At 36.8% G+C, this 18,816-nt stretch overlaps 1 protein-coding gene across 1 annotated transcript in view; it reads right to left on the bottom strand.

Moving 5' to 3' along the window:
• Nucleotides 1-18,816, bottom strand: part of ANK2 (ankyrin 2) — a 223,803-nt gene that overhangs the window by 53,836 nt on the left and 151,151 nt on the right. The window contains exons 24-27 of the mRNA XM_046656002.1: nt 13,697-13,841; nt 7,317-7,419; nt 6,524-6,627; nt 1,643-1,678 (exon numbers count right to left, since the gene is read on the bottom strand). Coding sequence (XP_046511958.1) covers nt 1,643-1,678; nt 6,524-6,627; nt 7,317-7,419; nt 13,697-13,841 — 388 coding nt within the window. The remainder of the gene's footprint in view (nt 1-1,642; nt 1,679-6,523; nt 6,628-7,316; nt 7,420-13,696; nt 13,842-18,816) is intronic.

The following is an 18,816-nucleotide window of genomic DNA, read 5'->3' as shown; positions in this document are numbered from 1 at the left end:
ACTGAAATGTTCCATTTCAGATGCTCTAGAAGAATGCCTATTTGGAAAATAAACTGCTACCACTCCAAGAAACGTATATTATTTTTGCTATGGTTATGATTTGCTATGGTTAAAACAGTCAACGAGTAGTTTTGCAGAAAATGTATACACACACTGCACTAAACATTGACTTCAGACTGTGCAGACAAAAAATACCACATAACATACTTGGCTTTAATTGCATATCTTACTCTCCAAATGAAACTCAGCAATCATGCAAAGTAGAAATTCTTGTTGAGGTTTTCTAAATTGTGAGATACAATGTTATCACAATTTAAAAAGGATAAAAGCAAAAGCGATCCACCATTATTATGCAGATGACTTGCCTACAGATTCACAATTTGATTAGCTAAACAGGTACATGCTTCAGAGGAGGGGCAGAAAACAATGGTTCTGGTTTTTTGAGGACTACATCCTCCACCCCAAAAGTTCCTCATCCTTAGGTTTACTCTTAATTCATCCAGGACCATGGGGTGGGATGGGAAGGAGATTGCAGCATTCAGAGTTAGTTCTTGGGTGAAAACAGGAAAAAATAAAGTCATCAGGGTGCTTCAGTGATCCACACATACATAGCAAGAGGGCTTTCCATGAAATCTGATTCCTGGGGTACTGTGAGAAAACCACATCATGAACTCTTTTTCCTCTATAATTCCTTTAATTCCTTCCTAACCCTTCAAATTCCATAAACTGAAAAACAGATAGAAAATGGCTTTGAAAAAAGTGGCTCAAGTTTATTAAAATCACCAAATAATTATTTACCACTCACTATGTTCATGTGTAGAAACACAATATTTAGTGTGTGTTTCAGAAAAAATAAAAGGATGGATAGAAAATTTTCAAAATTGGAAATATAAAATTGTCTTATTTGTAGACAATTGGTAGTGTCATGAGAGAGGACTGTGTAATAAAATTACTATCATCAGCAGTCTAATAAGAAGCTTTAAAAATAACTTTATCAAAGTAACATAGAAAAATGGATGTTTTAGAACATTGACTAGAATCATTCGACACATTGACTAGAATCAATCATTGACTGAATGATTCTAGTCAATGTTCCAAAATATTAAACAATTTCCAAAATATGAAAAAGATATCAAAACAATTTCCAAAATATCTAGACAATTTCCAAAATATGAAAAGTTTGCATTAAAAGCAGCAGTAGCAAGGAAATGCACTATTAATAAACTTTCAGCCTTTGGTTCACCTAGAATATAGTTTAAATAGCCTCTCCTAAGTGACATTTAAAATCATAACCTTTAAAACAACTTTAAAATAGCTCAACCGATTTGCACAATTGCTGGGAATAAAATTTTTCAGCTCCATGTAGCACTTTTTCTCACAAAAGAAGCTAAGAAGTGGAGACCCATGACCAAGATAGGTGCTCACAGAGTAAGTCTACATTAATTTTGGCACAAAATTTCTCTTCACCATAGAGAAAGGGGAATTCAGCAATGGCCACAATCTGGAGAATATAAAGCACTCTCTCTCTCTGGCTAGGTATCTTCACACTAAAGCATCCTGAGGCAGGTTTATGCAGAAGGAGATGGTAAAAGGGGAGAGGAATAGGCAACATGTTCAGAGAAGGAATTATGCAGAAGTTCACCTGCTGTTGTCACGATCAAGACATGGAGAGGTGCGGCTGCAACAGAATAGATACTTTAGCACAGAGAAGGAATGGATAAAGTGAAATATAAAGAAGGAAATCAGAGGTGACTTTCAACAGAAATATATTGCTTATATACCAATACAGTATTCATTGAAAAAAAGATGGAAATATAAATGAGATGTAGCTCTATGCAAATGCTGAGAGAAGAGCAAGGGAGGAGGGCTCTGTGGTGACTCCCAGTTTAGGGAACTGGGGATGTTATAAAATCAATGGATATGGATTTGTAGCCCAATTCAATACTGGCTTGTGGGGACACTTAAAGTCTAAGTGCCCAAGAAGTTACCAAAGCTCAAGGGGCATTCTAATGAAAGTTACAAAGTCTTTGATTTGATGGACATAGTCTGTCTCCAAAGCTTTTCATTCATGCTTTTAATATATTCACAATAATGGCAATGCCCTTTTGGGCTACTACAGAAGAAATGCACACAGAAAAGGCACAATTTAAAGAATAGCTTCAACGACAAACAGTAGCGTAAACTATGAGGCAAAGTAGGTAACATTAATTACCTACTAGTAGGTAACAAAACACTATGCGAACAAAGTCTGAGTGCTTTCTTCAAGATGTTCGCTCTCTGCTTTGGGAATTGCTGTCTTCCTCACTGGTCACACTGACTAATCCCCTTTATAGGCTTGCCTTTCACTCCTCTTCCACCTGAGTCTGCTCTTCTTCAAAACCCTCCATAAGTTTTCATACAGTTCTCTTGTGTTTTCAACACCTGATGATATACGAAAGGACACGTTTAATGGACCAGAAATCCGACCTTACTAAACTTGTTTTGCCACTTATAAAATAATTTTCTTCATCCAAAAAATTTACCTTCATGTACCTTAAAAAGACCTAGGGTGTTTGAAATACATGAAGAACTAAATTAACTGCTATAGGTATTTAGACAAATATTAATTTTGTCAAATGAGAAACTGCTTTGACTTCCTTGCATTTCAAATATCAACTTCCACTATTTGAGCTAATATCTTCACATGTTTTTTAAAAATAGACTTGATGTTTTAGAGTAGCTTTAGCTTCACAGCAAAACTGCCTTCAACATGTTTTTATGAAAAATATGTCCTCTAAAACATCACTTTCTTATGGACTTCTAGTTACTACAATATCTTGTAGCATAACATCATGAATTTTCATTTAATTTTTGGTATTTGGCTATCATTAAAAAAACATAAAAATAAAGACCTTTGGAATAATAATATTTAAAATGAATCACAAAACTAGCTATTACTGGGAACTGTACCTTACATCTGCTAATTCATTATGCACTTATGAATTGGAGAAGAACCGTAAAATTCAAATTCTTACCCAAGCTATGTTGGTATATTTATAATTGGGATGCTAGAAATAACTGTTGGTTAGACTGTGAATCAATAATGCAACCTCTTAAAGAACAACAACGAAAATACTACTATCAGCCTTTCTTTTGCCAGACATTGGCTGTATCTACTGGGCAGAACAGGTTTTTTAATCACCAATACCTATTCTCCTGTAGTCATGGACATTAGTCATTGGAAACATAGAGGAGAGGTGAAAGCAAACACTAATACTACTTCTTGGTAGAAGCTATGTCTTCTATTAATCTAAGGTCCCTTTATAGAATCTAATGAACATTATACACAAAATTGTGACATGTGCATAAAAAAGCTAACTTTACTATCTCTTCTATCAAAAACCACTTTTTTCTTACATTTTGGGCAGATTTTGAAGTGGCTTACAAATTCACCCAGTTAATTAAAAAGAAACTTAGTTCCTTGAAAAATATATAAAAACTACTACTCAGGAACCTAGTGTATAACAAATAAAACTACAAGAAATCATTGTTACATGATAGGATATTATGAACGTTATTCATATACATTAATATCACGGTGGCTTTCAAATACACTCAGAACCATTGAGTTTTCAATGGTAATTACCCATCTTATTAGAGTCATCTGTTGCACTGTCTGTTCAATACTATAGTAGAGACATTACTAGATGATAGACTATCTGATAAAGATAACAATAAATCAAACACTGCCATTATGAATTGTACCACATTGGTACTGGTATTTGAGGATTCAGAATACATTTTGCTGAACTGATTTGGAATTTATGAAAGATCTGGAAGATGTATGAGGATTGTATAAATTATAAATAAATTATAAATGTAATGGCTATGATTTATTGAGTACTTATTCTTTCTAAGCAAAATGCTACTTATATAAGCATTTTATCCCGCAAGCTCTCATATGGGATCCATAATATAACATTCGTCCTACAGATAAGTAAACTGAAACTCAGAGATTTTACATAACTTGCCCAGTGTCCTATATTGTGCATCAGGGCGAGAACTGGAATTCTGATTGGTCAGACTCCAAAGCACGCTCTTAACCATCATGTTATCTCTCTTCTAAAGATTGTCTTCCAACTTCAAATAACAACATATAGATGCATTTCTTAAAGGTAAGGGTAGGTCTTACTTATCTATTTTCCGTAGTGCCTGGCACAAGGATTGGTACTTTGTAGAATTCAACAATATGTGAAAAATGAATACCCAAGTGAATGGAAGAGAGAAAAAATGTTTGAGAGAACTAGGTATACGTTAATTACCCAGGTCTCTCTAATAATCAAAGTTTTATTAGGCAAAGATCTTTCTTTCTAACAGTGTATATCAAATTCATATATTTGGATTATTGACACTTGCGGAAAATACCAACGCCAAGGCCCCAACAACAGAGACTCTGATGTAATTGATGTGAGTTGAGACCTGGGCATCAGTATTTTTTAAAGCTCCCAGGAGATTCTACTATACAGCCAGAGTTGAGAATTATTTAGAGTCAGTGATCATGTTTGAAGTTCACAGAAAAATTGGTTTATTAGAGACCAAGATTTTAAAGATCTTTATCTTAATAAGCAATTAATCTTTAGCCACTGGATGCTCTTGGTTCGTCATGGTTCATCATAAGCAAATAACTATAAGTACTTATATATGTATCTAGTTTTATACAATTGGTATGTATATGGATGTACTTAGTGACTGCATTTTACTGACCTTCAGTAGTTAAAAGACTTTTTTAAGAAATTCCTTCTTTAAAACAAATTATTTTGAAAACTGAAGTATTACCACAACACTTTGACTCTTTTATAAATTCAGCTATTAATAGTTGATCACATTTTGCTTAAAATAATCTTGTCACTTTGTAGGCTGGATACAGACTTCATATACTTTATTATGGTTTCCAGATTCTGATCTATTATCCTTCAACACTCTAGGTCCAAGCCTCTTTTCCTTCTTCTCATCATTGAGAAATTTAGTAGCAGATTGAAATGGTATGTTTTTTGAATAATTGATAGTTGTCAGATTTTATTTATCTCATTTTATACTTAAAAATATCAAAGTAAAGTTGGATGAGGTTTAATTTGGTTTCTATTCCCTTCAATAACTCTTCTATCAAGAATTAACTTTCACTTATATAACAAGGAAAAGAGCATTATGATTATTTTCAATATCTATATAACATTTTATATCCTATGAGACTTTAGTGAAAGATTAGACTAAGAGGTCCAAAGAAATTTTTTTTTTTAAGGATTGGCACCTGAGCTAACAACTGTTGCCAATCTTTTTCTTTTCTTTCTGCTTTTTCTCCCCCAATCTCCCCAGTACATAGTTGTACATTTTAGTTGTGGGTCCTTCTAGTTGTGGCATGTGGGACGCCACCTCAACGTGGCCTGATGAGTGGTGCCATGTCCGTGCCCAGGATCCGAACCGATGAAACCCCGGGCCACAGAAGTGGAGCACACAAACTTAAACACTCCACCACGGGGCCGGCCCTGAGGTCCAAAATTTTTAACTATACTATCTTAGAATGCTTTCCTGAAAGGAGAATATTTTAGAATAATAAAAACAAGAAAGGATCCACTCCTCAAAATAGTTCTGAGGATTATGGATAAAGAGTTTGGGATAATAATTTAAACCAAAGTATCACATTTAGTTAGATAAAATATGGGTAGGGCTTTAAAAGTGATTAAATGAAAAAGTATTTTAAGGTTTATACATAATTATGAAATTACTATATAACTTGAAACTAAAATGTAAGGGAAAAGCCAATTTTCAAGAGTGTTACAATTTGAAACTCTTTAAGGAATTTATATTCCACATAATTAAATTCTTACACCTTAAGAACATCTTTAAGTATGTTTAAAATTATTTACTCAAAGTTCCACTTTTTACTGAGTTAAGACAAACAGGCAGCATGCCCTACGTAGTAGTGGCATATATATTACCTGGATGGCTTTTAAAGATGATTGAGAACCTGACTTGTTGCATTCAAATTTGCCTTTGCAGCATATCCCTACTTCAAATGGCATATGAACTCTTCTACCTATCTGTGTGACTCAAACTCCTGAAAACATTATTTTAATTGCATTACCATGTGAGGAAAGGCATTTATTAAACTAGTCAGTTAATCTTAGTAAATAGAACTTTCTAGAAAGCAAATGATCCTGCACCTCTTTTTAAGATGTCTTAAAGACAAAATGTGAACAGTAAGGAGGTCATGGATATATTCTGGTTAGTTAGCAAGCTGTTCGACGGAATTCTACTAGGAATTTTAAAACAATCATCAGTTTTTCTATGCTCAATTCAACCCTTTTTGCTGGTTTGTTTTTGGAGATAGAGTCCATGTTGGATAAAGCAATGTTATTTACAAGTTTAAACAAAGGTCACTTCCCCTGTAAGCGAGCCATCAGCTAAAGCTACTGGACAAGGCTGTTATTTTCACTCTCATCTCTTTTTACCTCTTGATCTGGATACATAATATTGATTTACTCACCCTGAATGAATAGGGCTGGAAGAAAGAGCCACGTTGTCTAAGTTCTCAGTGCCCCAGCTGAGACGATAAGAATTCCTTTCTGCCTCCTTGGCTAGCGCTGACACCTAAACACAAAGAACACTGAATTTAATAACAAGACTTTCCTTCCATTGAAGTAAAATATAATGAACTGCAAAAAGTGGTACCACAGGAAGGTGTTATTACCTGGAAAAACTTTCATTTAAAAATATAAGACCAATGCATTAAAAAGGAATCTCTTATAATACATTCCTATTTCAATTATGTTATTGATATAAGATCACATTTGTGTCATTGCCTTTGAGGAGAGCAGGGGTTCATCTATTTCCCTATATCCAATCAGCCAAAGCAGATAAACTCAGTCCTAAAATTAAAATATTTCATAATAAATTTTACATCAATAACAATTGTAAACATTAAGATGTTTTTTAACTTGTACCACTCAGCTTACACCTTGAAGGCATCCTACTTCACTTTTTTCTTTATTAGGGACGTTATAAAGAAACAGATTTTTATATATAACATCCACAGAAGAATTCAGCATAACTGAAGAAAGAAGCAGTGTGTTACTTTAGAAAAACTTTGCTCATTTTAAAATCTACTGAACAGTTTTCAAGTTGTACGAAAACCCTCAAATCTCTTATCATAGTTTGTCAACAGAATTATGATAATCTTTTTTTTTTAGTGTAAAAATCTTTCTCTGGACATTTCCAGCATCAGGTAAGATTAAAAATCTCTCCAGAAAGCAGAAACGCGAAGGTAAAAAGTCACATACCTGGTGACTGGGGATCACAACCGTGTCGTCAATCATAGCACTGTCCCTCAGGTAGGAGGCATGGCTCAGGGTGTGAGACCTGTCGGAACTGAAGGATCGAAGGCTGGTAGGTTGGCAGGAGGCCATGGTCATATACCAACAGCAGGTAGGGTTGGGCGGATGAAATGAAGAGCAGAGCAGGAGAGTGAAAAAAGCGTGCTATTAGCTAACAGTGCAACTTCCAGGGGAACATAAATCACAACCGTGGGAGAAGAAAACACAGGTCTCTGTGTCGTCCTACCTCTCTGTCCAACAACTAAACTAACACACCTTTTGACTGGTTCCTACCACTCAATGGCAAGGACACAAGGGAATCCAGAAGTTAAAATTTGATACTCCTAATCTGATTCATTTTCTTCCCAGAAATGTCTGAAACCAGCAACTGTGGTTTACTTACTGCCAGTATAAGAAATTCACACTGGAAATAATTCCAGGATAGATTGCTTAAATCTGAGTTAAATGTTAATCCCCCTGAAACTAAGAAAAATATTAGGGGGAAAATAGTCTTCAGAGAGAACAAAATGAAAGCACAGGTTTCACTTTCACTCATTTTCCATTCTCTCCATGCTTCTTTCTCCTCCTCCCCAAGTGTGAATGACTGGATGTTGGTGCCTTCCCCTGGAAGCTACAGAGTGAAATGAACTGTGGCCAGATGCATGCTTCCTGCGGAAGTGGAGTTCCTCTTGTTTGTCTCTGGTGTCTCCAACAATGCTATTTCAAAGGACAGCACTGTTCCCTTTGCATGTCCTGTACGTGGTGAGTGAAGCACCAAAAGGTGCTGGCAATGAAATGCAAGAGCACAAGAAGCTGTTTCTAAGCACCAACCAAGAACACAGACACATCTGCCAGCACAAAAATAAACTGCCAGTGCACACTAACCAAAAACGAGGTTTGGCTTAAAAATGGGATTTAGGCCTTGACAATCAATGTTTTACATTTTTGATAAATCTGATTTCAAAGTTCTAAATTATATACTCAGATGGGTAAATGTGACATTTACAAAGATGCAATTTCATTCCTTCCTAATCAATTTGTACAATCAAATGACAAATAGGTTGATATCTTAAATAAACTATATTTTGTACACGTTAGTCCAAGAATTAAAGATCTGTATTCAAAATATTAGCCCAAAGCCCATAGGGGAAAATAAAGAACTCTGCAAGCTTTCGCAACATTTATAGAGGCAAAGTTTGATTTACTTTAGCTAGTCAGTATTTGGCTAGTGAAGCATTGTAGAATTATGGACTATATGTCAAGTTAGTGTATTTATTAGCAGGAACTATTTTCATCTTTCAAATATACCTAATTTTGTAAACCATATACTGTCATCTTTATGAGGTGTCAATATAGCCAACTTCAATGATCTTTGAGGAAACATCACTTGGTAGATAATTCATAGTAATTTAGCGCCTTCTCCCTCCTATTCTGTTGTAGGTTTTATGCCTAAAAACTAGACCCTGACTATTAGAGGGTAAGTGACATGAATCAACGGAGATGACTCTCTGATCCTATGTGTTTACACTATATAAATCTGGGTGTTGAAATGAAATCTACATATAATTTGGGAATTCGCTATTTCATGTTATACAGGCTTTTGGAGATGATAGAGGCTCCTGACAGGGCCAAGTCAGGAGCATCCTGGATCCCTTAGTAAACCCGTCCAGAGGCATGTTAATCCTGGCTGTTGGAGCCAGCCTGTATTATGGCTGATTTTACAGTTTCACAGCTGGGTTTTGATGGTGCACTTCATAAACAGGCTGTGGGCTGCTGTGACTAACCTCGGCCTGACCTTGAATTTGAGGATTAGAAATGGATTAAATTATTGGGGAAAAGGGTTTTTAATCTTAGCAAAAGCTTGTCTCAACTGAGGGACTGAACCATTTTTTTCCTGCTTTAAACCACAAAGAGAGTTAAGATTCACTTGTGTGTGTTTTGTACCAGGCAGCACTAGATTGCCAGCTCTTAAATTCTATTCTCCTTGATTTTGTTTTGAATTGGTCCACGGGAGGGAAAATAGTAGAAGGGTCAACCTCTGGAAATGATATGTCCATCTATGGGCTCAACCATCTTGCCCCATCAAGTTCTACTGGGCTGAGATTTGTTAATTACATAATCTCTATCCATGGCTTTAGAATTCAAAGATCCAGATTATAACATCACACATTTAAAGGTGCTAGATCTATAAGAATGAACAGTACAAAAGGAGCAAGAGGCATTGGGATACAAGACTAGAAATGCCTGCTCATAAAAGCAAGTGGGGACTCTGTCACCAGGTAGACCTTTAAATGTAGCACTGGGATAGCAGACACACAGGTTTCAAAGGGAAATGGAAATTTAGCTTGGATGGGAACAAACTGAATGGTAAATAATGGTTCTTTAAATAAGACCTAGTGATGTGGTTGCCACCATTGTAAATGTCTAAACTTTGAAAGAAGGCAGCCAAGTCTCAATTTCCACTCTCAGGGAGATACCACAGGTGAGTGGATGTCTGTCTATTCTAGGAATTAGACTTGAAGGAGCTCATTTGGCTGCAAATATAAAGCCACATTTTGCAATCAATGCCTGAGTAATAAAGGTGGATTTTTGATCTCCATCTCCCTTTTACCTGGGTCTATCTCTTAATTGGTTTTGAACCAAGAGGGCAGAAGGGCTTTGGTGTTATTTTTTATCTTTCCTAAAGCCCCAACAGAAAAGAAATACAGAGGAAGAAGGAAAGAAAGAGACAAAGTGACTTACAACCACAAAAAGCAGATTAGGGGAGAGAAAGAAACATATTAGGATATGGAGACAGAGAATAGGAAAAGCTGGAGAGACAAGGAGAATGAGTAAGTTGGAACCATGTGTCTAAATACCTCTGTCCTCTACGATTTTATTCTAGCTCACTCTGTTTACTGACTGCTAAAAGGCAAATTGGTTATTTCATCAATGCTTATAGTTTCTAATTGCTCTTTTTTCTATGATGTCATACACTCTAGTTAAATGAAATAAAGGTAGAATATCCCAGCAGCAGACAAATTATTCTCTCTGAAGGAATAGTGAACGGCATAAAGGTGTGCAATAATTCAAGTCCCTGCATCAGAAATGTCCATCCTGATATAAAATATCACAAACACATTTAAGTACTTTACAATGGAGTTGCCATTTTTCAAATTAATTCAGAGGTCATTTAATTTAATAAATTTACAATAACACTGTCCATAGAAGTGTAAATTTTTACTTACGGTTCAGCTAAGGGATGTGCCAAAAGTTTCATTATGGTCTTAAATTTATACTTTTTTCACTATGGTACAACTGCTTAATGGACACATAGGAGTTACTATCAAACTCTGTAATTTCACTGGAAAGCATAATAATTACTATCTTAGTAACCTGTAATATTTAATAGACATTCAATTAATGGAGTTTTCAAACCCTACTGGACAAGTAAATATCCAAAATTTTCAATGTACTGACTTTGATACATGGAGAAGCATCTGTGGTTTGCTGTTGTTTAGTGTTTTACATAGAATTTGGATAGCATTTTTAATTTGTAAGCAATAACAAAATAAAATGGACACAAAATCCAACTCATCAGAACTTGGTTGTGTTTTAATTCAATGTATCCTATATTGCCCCTACTTTTTTCCTTCTGCATCCATGTACATGTTAGGCATCAGAATCATTTCTCTATCATTCCCAACTATACATCAGCTAATTAGGTTCCTCTCGGGGAAGCTTGCTAATGTTTTATCAATAACAAGGTGAAACTGTGACCACTAAGACAAAGTCATGCCTGGGGCATGTCACAGACTTTCATTCTAGTAATATATGCACCCTTTTAGCTCAAAAGCTATTTAATTTAATACATAAAAATCCTAATTTGAGAATAAATCCATAATTCTAGAATATGAGCACTCCCTGCCAACTCACACACATACACGCACACACACACACATTGAGCAGTGAGCAGAGAAATGTGGCTGCATCCAGGAAGGTCATGGTTTCATACTACATAATACCTACCTGGGCATGGTACTATTGAAAGCATACCAAATAAAGAAATAATGAGAAGGAAAAATGGTTACCGAAAATAGGTAACATATTGAAATGTCTAAGCAAAATAAATAAACAAAAAAAACATGAAAATGAAAGACTGCCTGTAATTCTATCATGGAGATCACGAATATATCTGGTGTTCTAGAAATGCAAGTGTGGACCTGGAGAACCAACCATGTCTTCTTAGTTTCATACCCCCCGTGCTTACATGCTGGTAAGTATTCGGTTCAAGTACAATCATCAGACCATAGAACCCTGCTTTATAGAAAGTATTATTCTAAATTCTTTCTCAACCTAAGTACTTTCAAAGAAGGAAAAAGGACTAAATCAAGCACTTATTCTTAAGAGAGACCATGCTGAAAATAAAGGCTTTTCGGCTGACAGTAATATGATTACTCATACATTATTACGAATTCATACAAAGCCACAAACATTTCATTTTAGCGAAATTTGAAGTCTTTTAAGAATCTCAGACTGTGAGGTCCAAATCTATCAGTGTGTCAAAACTCACCCCCTTCTTTCACCCACCTGAGCGGCTCTTCCTTCCGTACCCTGATCCCAAGAACCACCCTCCATCTAAGTCATTGAAGCCCAGGAGCCCAGCCAATCTTCTTCCTCTCCTTCACTCACCCTATGAAATCCAGTGCCAAATCTGGCCAGTTTTACCTTGCAGATATGCTCTCGATTTTTTCATTTCTCAAGTTGTCCCATGACTGCTACCACCAAGGCTGTAGTTCGAGTCTTCTCTTAACAACTTCAGCTAATATTAGCGCAATAATTTCTCAGACGGTGGCAACTGCCAGGATCAGCCCTTTGACAACTCTCCTCTCAAGTTCTTCCTCTAACTCACTGTCAGAGGGATCCATCCAAAATGCAAATATGATCCCGCGGCAGTCATAGTTACCCTCCAGCAGCACTCACTAGTCTCTTTCTCACACACACCATGAACCTCTGCTCGTGATCTTATTAAGGCTTCAAACGCCCTCCCCATCTTCCCTCACCATCGTTACTCATCATTCCATCTCAGTTTGGGCTCAACTTCTCCAGGAGCCTGAGCCTCAGGGTTCCGGCTGTACTCTATGGGTACCACCAGCCTTGTGTCTCTCCCACCTCGATAGACTAAAAATTTAGCAATCATGTCTTAGTCATATTTGTAACTCCAGCATCTACCACAAAGCCAGCCTAAAAAGGTACTTATTACATGCATATTCAATTGTTTAAAAGAAAAACAAGGTAGGCGAGGGGGCACTGGTGCTCAATGAAAAATACCAAGAAAAGCTGGTTTTTGCTAATTATCCATTTAGAATTGACTACTCTTTTTGGGGGGGCCAGGGGGGTTATTGGCCCTGAACTAACATCTGTTGACAATCTTCCTCTGTTTGCTTGAGGAACAAGCAAAAAGTGGGCTGCCAGAGTGGACGTGTGCACTTAACCATTACGCCACTGAGCCGGCCCTGAAGTGACTACTCTTTAAAGTGTTTATTTCTTAGACTCCAAATAAGCCGGATACAGCTCAGAATAGAGCCAAGACTAAAACTCTAAATTTGAGATTATTGATTAGTGAAAGACGTGACACTATATGGACAACTACATGCTTAACCTAAATTAGCAGTCATACTTTTGATGAGGTACCATGGAATGTTCTAAAAAATAACGCCAGTCCTGCTAGTTAGTAATAACCAAAAAATAACACGGATGTTTCGTTTCAGAATATTATAGAAACCTCCCCAGATTTGTTGATAAAACCTGGGCTCCTGCAGATTTTTCTCAGATTGCCTTTATGTCCAGGCTCTTGTGCGATTCAGTTTTGATTCTTTTTCATGAAAAAGTCAGTTCCAACATAGCTTCCTTCTGAATTTTTCTTTTTAATCCCTCTTCACAGCATCCTTTTATTCACATACATTATGGCACTAACAAAAACCCCAAAGGGATTGGAAGTGTCTATCATTGCCACTTTATAAGACTGCCCATAAGGCAAAACTGTCCTTTTTATTTGCTTAGAGAATAATGTGGCAAATGATTAAAAACGTCATATTTAAAAGTAGAGAGCTCTTTATTTATCATGGCTCTGCTTCTTCCTAGTTGTTTGATTTTTATCGTTATTTAATCTCTCTAGGCCTCAGTTTCCTGTTCTTTAAAATGGGCACTTAAAGTTGTTAAAGATGCAGTAAGATAACATGCTGACTGCTGAGAGTAGTGAGGTACTTATGAAGTGTTAATAAATATGGCTACTTTTTTTATCATCATCATAAAAACGTGTTGCACCCACTTCCGGCTGGTAACAAACATAAGTTTTGTGTGAATACCTGTCAGAGCGTCCTCCCTCTAAGCTGTACCGCAGGTAGTTCATGCCATCCAGGAACTGACTGCTGGGGAGAGAGTCGTCACCCAGTTCCTTCAGATCCTCAGGCCGAAGGTATTCTCCCCCGTCACCTGTCATTGTGTCATCACCTTGAAACAATCAGAGGAAGACGGAGAAAGAGTTGTTTGTTGGATGTATTATCAGCTACAAAATGATTGATTGTGAAAAACATCAGCATCATAACATTGACGTCACTGAAACACTGCACGCTAGAAAACACAACACATGCAATTAAAAAGTGCTAAAACTTAAGAGAAACAATGTTTGACTAATTTTCCTATTGCTTATCAAGAAGAAATAATTACCTGAATTGTAATTCTTTCAATATCAGTCAATTTTCTTCACTCATTTCTTTACCATGATAGCTGGTTTATAGCTTATATTATTTAACTTAATTAGTATGACAGGCAGACTACTTGCTTCTATATGTAGTGTCAACAACTTTGTACCTAATGTCGAGCATCAACAGTCTCTTCATGTAATTGGCAATATTCTAAGAAATGTCTACCACTCTAAAACAAATAGGAGGAACGTTAAATGGAGTAATACGATTTATAAGATTAACAAAATATGCACATTAGGGCAAGAACACTGGAACAAAGTGAGCAGATTATGACATTTTAATAAACAAACTGGAACTTAATTTTTAAACATTACAGAACATAAAAAGAATGTTTTCTTGGAAATTAGATGGCTCCCCAAAGGTGAAGTACATCGAAAAAAGTGAATTAGGTAACTAAGCAGTGGCAGGCAGAGATGACGAATGCTGTAGCTCACATCTGGAAGTCCAAATGGTAAGGGGACGTTCTCTGCCCTCAAACTGAAATAGCTCACTTTCAAAATAACAGATTTCAGGTAATTCAATAAATAATCCCTTATTCACAGGCATGCCCTATATACCATTAGCATGATGGAACGGAGGAATAACACAGCTGAGAGAAACTGTTTTTGATGACTTGTTAGGAGCGTTAACCACACACTGTAAGCCTGATAACCTCTATAAGGAAAAGCCCGAAGGAATGCGCTTCATTTCTATAAGGAAGGTAAATATCATGTATTTTAATCTCATTTGCTTACAATAATTCCTCTCAATCAACATTAATTTATTTACAAAGATACAGCCTGAGAGGGATACGTCTTAAACATTTCATTACTTCTCTGTACATATGATCCTAAGAGCCTGGATATATATCAAAAGATTACTAGTGCTCTAAATTACTTAAAGCTAAAGACAGAATGAACAAAAGACCATTCAGGAAACAGAGACACAATTTACCCACCATTACATTTTTGTCTCAAAATCAATGCATTTAATATTTCACAGTTATAGGGTCTCACGATTAAAATTAATTTTATAGTTCCTTCAGGGACATCATTAGATTTTTATTTAGTTTTGGCTGAATTAGGCTACACAGAATAGCAATTACAAGTTGAGTCTTTAGAATTGGATAGACTTCGGTTCAAATTCTAATTCTGCTACTTACTTGCCAGTTAATCTTCCTGAGCCTCGGTTTCCACAACTGAAAAATGCGGATGATACTAATAATTGACCTTGCACTGATTACACGAATTAAATAACATAGAGAATGTGTAATAGAGTGCTGGAATTTCTAACTGCTAGCTATTATTTTTATTAATACAAAATGGTCAAAGTGTTGACACACCAACAAAACACGAGCTAAATTTCATTCACGCAAAAAATATTTTTTGAAAAAATGTATACATTAAACAGAAATAAATATAATTTTACTCCACTTAAATATTTCATAAATCTAATACTGCTAATGAAAACATGAGTAAATTTTTTAAAATTAAGTTTGTTAAAGTGGTTCTCCCCTGCCCTTGTGTACATTCTCTTCTTCAAAGTGTTCCCTCAGAAAACAAGATACAACAACAATAGCATCCTATAGATACATAACAATATAGTCAAACACAAAATGCAGGATGTTGGTCAACTTGAAGAACCAAAAAGGTTCAGAGCGGGGAGAGATCACTTTAGGATGATACACTGGGTTGAGTAGTGTCCCCTCCAAATTTCATGTCCACTCACGATGTGACCTTATTTGGAGATAGGGACTCCAATAATTAAGGTAAGGATATAATTAAGGTAAGGACTGAGATAAGAAAAATACTAAATAAATCCAATGATCATGCTTTTCTAAGAGACAGAGAAGGACACAGAGGAGAATGCCATGTGAAGGCAGAGGTTGGAGTGATGTATCTACAACCCAAGGAACACCAAGGATTGCTGACAGCCACTAGGAGCTGGAAGAGGCAAGAAAGGATTCTTGCCCAGAGCCAATAGAGGTTAGCACGGACCCACTTCTAACCTCCAGGACCGTGAGAGAATAAATTTGAGCCACCAAGGTTGTGGTAATTTGTTGTGGTAGCCCTAGGAAATTCCAGTGAAGCTGGAGAAGGAATCATTGAAGAAGGAATTGGAGCTGGTCATTTGTTTGGATGCAGTTTTAATAGGCGGAGATGATGGTATTTCAGGCAAGAGGCTGGTCTGTAAGGGGTCATGGAGAGCAGTAAAAATAGCGTGAATGAAAGAGTGATATGCGATACTTATTTAGAGAATACTAAGTGGAATCACTTGGCAATAGTAAATGTTCATGTTGGTGAGCAATGGCAGAAAGTGCGGGGAGAAAGCTGGTGTCTGAACATAGCAACAAGATCAAGAAGCTCAGACAGTATAACATAGGCCTTGTAGTACTTATTTTTACTTTTGTTCCACCATTTCCACCTCTTGTTTAATTGGTATATCTTCACATAAGAGTGTTTGTAAGAGTCAAATGTTAGGATCCCCTTTGTTTATTTCTGGGAGAAAAAAAATTCTAAGACCAATTCTAAGAATTGGTTTACCAAGACACAGGCACTATCTAGTTTGGATATAAGCCTAAATGATTTTCAGAAAAAAATACATGAGTTTTGTTAACAGTTGGGAAGACTAAGTCTATTCTAATTTATTAAAAAGTGAAGGGACTAGTTAAATGCAGGATCTGATATATAATATAAGCTATACTTTATGGATCCCTTAAGCAAGAGGCCAAAAAGATTATTTAAAACTCAGAAGTCTGCTTGAATATCCTCTTTCTCTATCCTCCACTTTCCTACCCCAACCCGCCCCCAACTTGCCCCCAACCTGCAAGAATTCAATGTAGCTGCTTTCTGGCATCAAATTCCTAATTCCACTCAGATTAGGGCATCCTGTCCCTCCTCAGAGTCAATTTGCTTTTGCCCTTCATCTTGATTCTCCTAATCTGCCAGTTCCCATCACAGTCTGCTAGCAGCCAAGATGGTCACAAGGAACAAACGTAACTCAAAATAAGCTTCAATTTCTTGGTTCTTAAAACTCCTTAATAAAATAGGGCCTACATTACAAGTTTTCTGTTTTATTCCTCTCAATTTCCCCTCTTGTCATCCCTCGGTAGAGAGAAGGTTTATAAGAGAGAAGGAAAGAGTGGAGAAAAAAGAAAGGAAGGAAGCCTCGCTGGAATGACTCTAAGGCTGAAGACAAGGCCAGTGTCGCAGCTGCATCTTGTAGAACATACAGATGAACCACCAGAACTCAGCCTTGCCCCTCTCGTGTATATGGAATCTTATTAGAAGACAGAAAGAAAGCAATCTGAAGAGCAAATTTTCATCACATGTATCAAATTTTGTCACTGGTGATGAGTCAAGGCACAATTTAAAAACCTCTGCTTACGCTGAGATCATGAGATAGTGGATGCCCGTATTTACAGTCTTCCTCATTTTCTGCATTTTGATGGTTTTGTGACAATGTTATCTAAGACAGCTGCTACATAAAAAATCCTCTCCTGGTTCAATGTTACTAAATGTGAAGTTCAGGGTTTCATAGACACCTGTGAGGGCCTTAGGTATAGACAGTCACGCTGCATAATGATATTTTGGTCAACAATGGACCACATATACAACGGTGCTCCCATAAGATTAGTACCATATAGCCTAGGTGTGTAGTAGGCTACACCATCTAGGTTTGTGTAACTACATTCTATGATGTTCCCAGAATGACGAAATCGCCTAACGATGCATTCCTCAGAATGTACCCCTGTTTTAAGTGATGTATGACTGTATCCTGGTGTCTTGATTACGTCTGAGAGAGAAATGGCCCAAAGAAGCAAAGTCCCTAAACGCTGGTATCAGGGGCCAGATCCCAACTCAATGTTAGAATTAGCTGGAAAGGCACATGTTTGGGTACTAATATTGCTGGTGCTACCGTAAAATTTCCCTCCCAGGGCACTTGTGTATAAAGCATGCTATTCAGTAGTGCACATCAGCAGTGTGAGGTGGAAAACAGAAATGCCTGCGGAAATTACTAGAATATAAAATCAGTTTGGGGAAAAAATAAAATTGCCCAAGTTGGTCCATAACTAGGAAATTCTGCATACAGCTCAAAGTTTTAAATGTTTTTAATGTGCCCCCAAAATAAGACAATCATATCCTTGCCTCCCATCTTTGTAGGCGAGGTGATTTCTCCCAGTCCAAGGCTAGCCCACTCTTGCCTTCGGATCCTCTTCTTCTCCCATCTTCCCAGATACCTTGTCTGGTAGGCCCTTCATCTTCAACCTCCCCCCTCTGTCAGCCCTTTCTCTTCCACAGATAAAACATCCATCTTTCTGCCATCTTTGAAATACAATAACTTCTTCCCCCAACTCTTAGTCCTTCTTTATTTCACACTGACTCCTCTTCCTTTCATTGTCAAACCTACTAAACAGATGCTTGCTAATTTTACAAATTAACCAGTGGCCAAGAGGTGATTTCTTCTTTGGAAAACGACCCTCCTGAATTTCTCTGACACAAGTCTCTCTTGACCTTCCCTCTATTTCTGGAGTCTTTCCTCCCAGTCTCCACTCTCCTTAAATGTTGATATTTCCCAAGTGACCTTTCTTCTTATTTGACATATTAGCACGTGTTTTTAAGACTTCAAGGACCACCTATATACTGACTATACACAAATCTGTATCCATCCCAGACCTCTCTCAAAAAACTCCCCATTTGTATTTTAATTGCCTCCTGGACTTCTCCACATCCTGGATTCAA

Source organism: Equus quagga, chromosome 3, assembly GCF_021613505.1.
Source record: "Equus quagga isolate Etosha38 chromosome 3, UCLA_HA_Equagga_1.0, whole genome shotgun sequence".
NCBI lineage: Eukaryota > Metazoa > Chordata > Mammalia > Perissodactyla > Equidae > Equus > Equus quagga.
The sequence above is the reverse complement of the archived record's forward strand: the minus strand, read 5'-3'. Positions and strand labels throughout refer to the sequence as shown.